This window comes from Pseudochaenichthys georgianus, chromosome 1 (genome assembly GCF_902827115.2).
Source record: "Pseudochaenichthys georgianus chromosome 1, fPseGeo1.2, whole genome shotgun sequence".
In the NCBI taxonomy this organism is placed as follows: domain Eukaryota; kingdom Metazoa; phylum Chordata; class Actinopteri; order Perciformes; family Channichthyidae; genus Pseudochaenichthys; species Pseudochaenichthys georgianus.
This window is the reverse complement of record NC_047503.1, coordinates 42,014,653-42,022,573: the sequence shown is the minus strand read 5'-3', so window position 1 is coordinate 42,022,573 and position 7,921 is coordinate 42,014,653. Positions and strand designations below refer to the sequence as shown.

The 7,921-nt window shown below is 41.1% G+C and overlaps 1 protein-coding gene across 1 annotated transcript in view; it reads left to right on the top strand.

Annotated features, from left to right (window-relative positions):
- Positions 1 to 2,850, top strand: part of LOC117449889 (E3 ISG15--protein ligase HERC5-like) — a 16,314-nt gene extending 13,464 nt beyond the window's left edge. The window contains exon 23 of the mRNA XM_034087796.2: positions 2,135 to 2,850. Coding sequence (XP_033943687.1) covers positions 2,135 to 2,367 — 233 coding nt within the window. The 3' untranslated portion in view covers positions 2,368 to 2,850. The remainder of the gene's footprint in view (positions 1 to 2,134) is intronic.
- Positions 2,851 to 7,921: the final 5,071 nt, after the last annotated feature.

Below are 7,921 nucleotides of genomic sequence, written 5' to 3'. Positions count from 1 at the left end.
GTGTCCAAATGAAACTTCTTCATCTATTTCCGTCAAATATTAGCCACCTTTAGCTTATCGGTGGTGATGCACAGCATGTGACCATCATGTACGTTGTATAGCCTAATTAGCTTTTTACTTCTGGCAAATGTCCTAAACTTCTATAAGTCATGTAAATGGTGGTTGCTAACAAGGGACTAAATACATTTCTAAGCGTCATTACGCCAACACAAATCCGCTTTTAGCTTAGCAGTGTTGATGCACAGCCATGTAACTTTGATGTCGTTTATAGCAATATGTTTATTATATATAATTATTTCTGCTGTTACATTTACACTTCATAAATCTTCAAGTTGTGTTGATATGTGGAGATTATCCTGCCGAACAGAACATGTTAAGTATCATAAACATGCGTTGGCCAAAAAGCACATTTTCTGCAATATATCGAAATCCAATGGGAAAATCTCAAGCCCCCAAAAATACTTCATCACTGCACCACTCTATTGAGCGGGAATACGTACAGTCTGTAGGAGCCATTTTATGGGTGTTGTTGGTGTCTCAGTTTATTTTATTTATATGTATAGTGCAATATTATTTTTGAACACCGGGTGTATAAAAGGGGTTATAGGTGACAGGAGAGGAGGAGGACACAGGAGGAAGAGCACACCGATTCTACCAGCCCAGCCGGCAGATGCTCACACCACAACCCGTTGACACTGTATACTTAAACCTTGGTGTGTAAAGCAATACACATCATTCTAAACCGCAGCAAAAGACCGGACATTCATCTGTTTGAGTCTGCGTCAGGATCACTCCAAACCCTCCTGTGAATAATGGCAAAGGATATAGAACATTGGAACATTAAAATTGCCATTACACAGTCCAAAACAATAAGCAACTGCGGGTCTAAAGAGCAACAAAGGTATTTTATTGAGAAATGTTTTCAACTAGAAATTAACTCTCAAACTTAAAATGTAACTTAATTGATAGTTTGAGTGGAATACTTTGATGATTTGCTGTCAAAAAGATATTCTGCTCCCTCATGTTTACCAGGTGTTTTATTGGCCGGTGTGTCCATAATCTTCTTCTTAAATAAACGTTCTACATTCAGTTGCGAACCCGACCTTAAAGCCCCTGTCACACTGTCCCGAAATGTACACCTGATGGACACACGAATATTGAATTGTGAATTTCGTATGAAGATGGCCCGAACCACACACGAAGGCAACATTTACATTACATTTAAGACAAACAACTGCAACGAAAGTAACACAAACAATTATGTTAAAGTACTATGATACTGTACTGATATCTTCAGACTTTGTTCTTTACTTTCTCCGTCTTTATATGTAGAAAATATTACGTTTTCTCCGTCATATTGTTGTTTCCATAGCAACAACAACTTCCTGTCAACTCGCCTTCAAAATAATATATTATATCCTTTTCAGTTTCACAGAACACAAATTGGGTTATTTACATAATATGTTTACATGATTTTGTTGTGCAATAAACAACCCGATGGACACACGATAAAGGAAATGTTCAAATTCGGCTGTGATCGTAGCAACATCGGGCCGTTCGTGAGGGCATCTTAAGCCATCGTATGATCGCCGGTGGAGTTTCTCAGGGTCCGGCAGCAACTTCGTGAGCGGTGGCAACATCTTTGGCATGCCAAAAAATAGCCGAAGGACCTTTTTTGCGAAGGTTCATTTTCGTGTTGAATTTGTGTGTCCATTTTGCCCTTCGTAAGGCCATCGTGAGGGCATCTTGTTATCCTCGGTGCCATCGGGCATTCGCCCCGATCAGAGTGAGGGCGAATGCCCGATGATAACACAAAGATGACACGACTTGACAAGATGCCCTCACGAGTGCCTTACGAAATTGCCGCTCACGAAGTTGCTGCCGGAGCCTGAGAAACTCCACCGGCGGCCGATGGCTTAGATGCCCTCACGAATGGCCCGATGTTGCTACGATCACAGCCGAATTTGAACATTTCCTTTATCGTGTGGCCATCGGGTGTCAATTTCGGGACAGTGTGACGGGGGCTTAAAGGAGGGCACAATTAAACTAAATGAATTTAACATTCAGGTCTGATTTATAGGAAGAGCAGTTTAAAAGTGAGAAACTCACTGATTACCACTTCTCCCTCCACCAGGCTTTGTGACCGGATTTGAAAGGGTGCCTATTCTTGACCTGGAGAAGTTCAAGATGACAATCAAAGATCCAGAAGTCCAAGGACCCCCTGACCAGTTCTACCCCAACGCACATACGTGTTCCTCGGACCTGGAGCTGCCCTTGTACTCAACCAAAGAGATCATGCAGACCAGGCTGACCGAGGCTCTGAGCAGCAACAAAATCATCTTCAAAGAAGCTGGGACTGAACTCTGATGGTGTCTGGTCTGAACAGAAGACTTAACATTGTCATACAGCACTTTGTAAACCAAGAAGCAGCCTTTGTAGTATTGCTACTATACCTGTTTCTTAACAAACTGTATGGCTGGGAAATTCTTGATAAATAGGATGTATTGTGTGGTGGGTTAATATCAGAAATCCTTCCCTAATAGCAAAAACGCTGTTATACATACTCCATTTTGATTTGTATGTATATATGCATATTTCAGAAAAACGCCCTATGTACATATTTAAGTATGACATGATCTTCTAAGATGAATAAGGGTGTGACTTTTTTGTATTATTTTGGTAAGTTAACCATGTAACAAATGTTACATACACTATGTTTAAACATAATACTCCTTTGTGTTCTGGAGACTTTTATTGTTGAGTTAAGTTTTTCAAAACCTTAATATAGGAATCATTTGTTAATTAACATTATACTGTATGTTGATGCAATAAAAATGACTTCCTACTGTGCTCCTCGGCTCTTGAATAACTGCTAAAATATACACATCTTAAGATATAACACTGTAACTGGTTTATATACTGCAGAATCTCCTCTTGTTTAATTTACTGTGAAATAATCACCTCATACATTATGTTAGGTCATACTTTTATGCATAAAAATTACCTTTAATCTTTGATGATTGGGTGTGAAAACTACCTCATCCTGTATACTCAGTTTAGCGGCAGTCGGCCTATTCGACAATAGTTAATTGCTAATTTACCAAGCCCAATGGTATTTTGAACTAAGTATTGGGAATTAGTTTCTTCCATATTGACTAAACAAACGTATAACTAGAAAGGAATTGTCAAACACAATGTGATTACTAAATATCCGTTTTTTTTGTCATTACCCCCCCTCTCAAGGTGTTTGGCTCTTTCCAGGTGGAACAATTACTTTATGGGACTGTATCTCGAAGGTACGATATTTGTAAACTGTTGATGCATTGCTCTGAGTTATCTTTTCACCAACTATTTTAAGGAAACAAGTTTATTTATTTTTTGCTCTGTTCCTTACTTAATTGCAGTGATGGGAAGTAACTAAGTAGCCTACATTCCAATGTTATGCTACTTTGTACTTCTACTCCACTACTATTTAATACCTAATTTAGTTAATTTGCAGATTTTGATTAATAAGTGTGCTGAAGGCTGATGCATTGACTGGGACTGATGGAAAGATGAGGCTGATGAGACCGAAGATTCTGCGAGGAACGAACTAGGGGCAGAGAAATAATCATATGTTCACCCTTTAATTGCCAGACGAAGAAGAAATCTATGGGGAAATGATTTATTTGCATTTTTTTATCAAATAGGACAAATAACCACAAACCTTTTTTTTTTTTGACTGACCACACAGTTTTGTTTTTATGAGCCTCTATCAACTGGTCGTGCTGGCCTTGGCAAAAGTGCATTTTCAACAATCATCATACAGTACAGTATTTGTATGCATCAAACTCAAATAAAACACAAATTCAAATAAAAAAAATTATTTTATGGAAAATGAGCAATATATACAACCAGATATATTCATATAAATTATAAATTATAATGGAAATGGAAAAAAGTAATGTAAAGTGTTTTTCAATATAAAAAAACGTGCTATTCTTACTGTATATGCCTAATAAAAACAACTGGCCTAACAGAACATGTCTATATCCTGTGTTGGCCTAACTTGCTCATCTGTGTGCAACTTTGGGCTGCATTTCATGCATGAAAGGTGCTATATAAATTATTATCACTCTGAGACTCATAAGGCATATAGTCATATTACAATGAAACTATTTACCGTATTTTATTGGAAAACATCTCTAAAACTCTGAAAAAGTCATATTGCTAGTTTACAATATGAAGGCGAATTCGACCGGTTGGTTGAGCATATTTTCCAAAAAATAATTACACCCTTGTTACAAAAATGTTTTGTCCATCAAGTTATCTAATTATGTTCAGTCAGTGCTCTGACACTAAGATATGTCAAACATGATATGGTTACCTTACAAAAGTTGACCAAAAAGAGTGATTTATTCCGGAGTGATTTTTAGCATGCCAACTTTCTCAGTGGAAGCTAGCTGAAGGGCTTTCTGTTCGAACCACAGTGACATCTCGAGGTTGTTTTGTGCATAACATGTCAACCAAACGGTAGAGCTGGCTGAATCAGATGGAGTTATCAAGACACAAAATGTGCTCTACCAAATGGTGACGCTGGCTGTTCAAGGTTAAGACAGCATCATCATACGAGGCCAACAAGAGTGACAGGGTGTGTCACTTTGCTGAAGGATAGACCAGCTATCCAGGATAGTCTCTAAAGATTTCCCAAGGGGTAAAAGCTGCTGCTGGAGTACTGTCTGGAAGTAGTGCTGATATCATGTCTACCATATCCTCTTAAAATACTCTGTCCAACAATAATAGTCTAATGACACATTTTTATTTAAGATGCATTCTTGTACTAGGGAGGGGAATTTGAAAGAGAATACCTGAAAAAGTACTTGTTGGTGTAATTAAATTAGTACTGAGTCAAACAGTATCACTCTCATTAAGAATTGATGGCAGAAAATAATTTGATCTCTTATCAAAGATAGCAGAAAACATGCATTATTGTACTCAAGAGGGGAGTTTGACAGAGTACACAGTAAAAGTACTCTAAATAGTACTTATCAATCCTCAACCTCCAAGCTGTTTTAATATAGTTTTGAAGAAAAAACCCTCGATGCTGACTTGACCACGCAAACGGGAAATACGTCCGCATCAATCCAGCTGTGTCAGCAGCATCAGACAGAGTGAGAGATACTCATACTTTAAGATAGGGATTCATGGCTGACAGTGCAAGACAGACAGATCGTGAGACCGACAGACGCGCACACACGCATACGCACACATACGCGCGCACACACACGGACTCTCTTCTTCTGTATGTTTTGCATGTAGCCATATATTCAATGTATTTTTGTGCAAACACGCACTGCACTGTCTAGGCAACGAGTGTATGAACCTTTATTTTGAAGAGTACAGCGCAAGCATAGGGCAAACTAGCCAATCAGAAGCAAGAAGACACTGGAGACCCACCCATCTATGGAAACGAAACATTGGCCCTTTCTCACTTCTCTTATTTTTAATTTCCTCGCTCCTAGGTCTCACCGGAAATTGATTTGTCATATTGAGTAGCGTCCCAATGGCCTTATTTTTGCCGGAGGAGCGAGGAGCGATAATGGAGGAGCTATAACCGAGGAACCACCAGACCATCCTTCGATGAAATCCTCAGACACTCGCCCCGCCCCCTTACTGTGTATCGCTCACTGATTGGACGATGCAGTGCATGCACTGATCTGATGCTTCTTGACATGAGAGCAGTTTCTCAGCGGAGTGAAGAAAATACATGAACCTCACGGGAGTCACTCCTCAGTTTATACTGTGTTTTGTTTCAATTAATGTATCATTTAGTTACAAATATGTGATCTATCTGAACAACAAAGTGGTCAAAAATCATTTTATTCATTTTTTGGAAACATTTTCATCATCGCTTTTTTCGTTTTACATTTTCATTTATTGTCATTTCCATTCAGTCAGTCATTGAGTGCTATTAAAATGTTAATGTGCTACATATCCACATACAAACGAACAAAGTGTGCAATCCAATGACTATTAATCTAACTGGGTTTTGATAGATAACATATCTCTTTTTCTTCTCTCAATTATTTTATTTCTATTGTGCACTCTAATCAATATTAATCCGACTAATGTTCGTGTATACATTTTAAGAATGGCGTTTATCTTTTTTGAGAATGAGTTCTTATTTTATTTTATTTACTGGGGTCTACAACAGATGATACAAATGTTTGTCTCAGTAAATGTGTGGCGGGGGTGTTTGTGAAAATAACGGGGACAGAGCTGCTGTCAGACGATCAGCTGTGCGGCGTCATCACAAACGGACGTCGCTTCACGTGACGCTCCGGAGGAAAAGACATCCCATTGCTCTTAAAACTAATTTCCCTGCTTCTCGTGGTTTCCTTGCATCTCTCCATGCTTCCCTGGTGGGAGGGACTAGTCACAGGGAAACGACGCAAGTGAGGGATGCAAGGAATCCATTTAACCCAAATGAGAAGGACTCCTCCGTGTGCTTTTCAGCTATTGGGACGTCCTTCAAAATGGCGTGTCTTGATCGATTTCCGGGTCAAGTTCCGGAGGAGAGGAAGAGAGGAGTCGAGGAGGGGTATTGGGATGAGGCTTGTGTCCTCCTTCCTTTCTCTTTCTCTTCTCTACTCAGACTGCAAGCAAGCAACATGTCCTTTTCTGCTCCTCAATAAAGCTACCCTTTGCACCTTTTGCACCTTCGATGCACCGCCTCTGACTCCTATCTCTCGGCACTACAATATAATTGTCTGAACTCCTTGGCCTCACTGACTCCGCCCTCTCCTTCTTCCACTCATACCTCTCGGACCGGACACAGTTTGTCACACACGCTGGCTGCAGCTCCCCCTGTGCCTCTGTCAACCATGGAGTCCCCCAAGGCTCGGTGCTCGGTCCCCTTCTATTCACAATATATATCCTTCCGATTGGTGATATCATCCGCAGCCATGGTCTCTGTTTCCACTTCTATGCCGACGACACCCAACTGTACATCAGCACAAAACCTTCGGCCCATCTCCCCCTCAGTCACTAATCAACTGCCTACACGAAATTAAAACCTGGATGACCACCAACCTACTCAAACTAAACAGTGATAAAACTGAGCTCATGGTTGTGCTCGGGAAGATTGGAGATCTGCTCCTCAACATCGACGGTTCCATCATCTCCCCATCCCCTCAGGTCTGCAACCTTGGTGTTGTCTTGGATTCAACCCTCTCATTTCAAAACCACATCAAATCCGTTTCAAAATCAGCCTTCTTCCACCTCAGAAATATTTCAAGACTCCGGCCATCACTGTCCAACTCTGTTGCAGAGAAGCTGATACATTGTTTCATTACCTCACGCCTGGACTATTGTAACGGACTCCTGTCCGGGGTTCCCAGCAAAACCCTGAACAGGCTCCAGTACATACAGAACTCAGCTGCCAGGGTTCTCACACGCACCAAGCCCTGGGAGCACATCACCCCCACTCTATTCAACCTCCACTGGCTCCCGGTCAAGTCCCGCATCACCTACAAACTCCTCCTCCTCACCTAAAAATCCCTCCATGCCCTCTCCCCTCAGTACCTCACAGTTCTCCTCCACCCATACATCCCGTCCCGCACCCTTCGATCCTCAGACTCCGGCCTGCTCTCCATTCCCCATTCACGCCTCCGCACCTTCGGGGACCGTGCCTTCAGTGTCGCTGCCCCCACTCTCTGGAACTCCCTCCCTGCAGAAATCCGCAACGCCCCTTCTCTCAACATTTTCAAATCAGCCCTTAAAACTCATCTGTTCAACATCGCCTTCCAACAATAACTCACCCTCCCCCCCCCCCCCCCAGTTACGCTTCCATTTCTGCCCCCTGTTTTATGTTTATGTTTTTGATGTCTTGTCCTTGTATGTTTCTTTGTAAAGTGACCTTGAGGTTATGAAAGGCGCTATA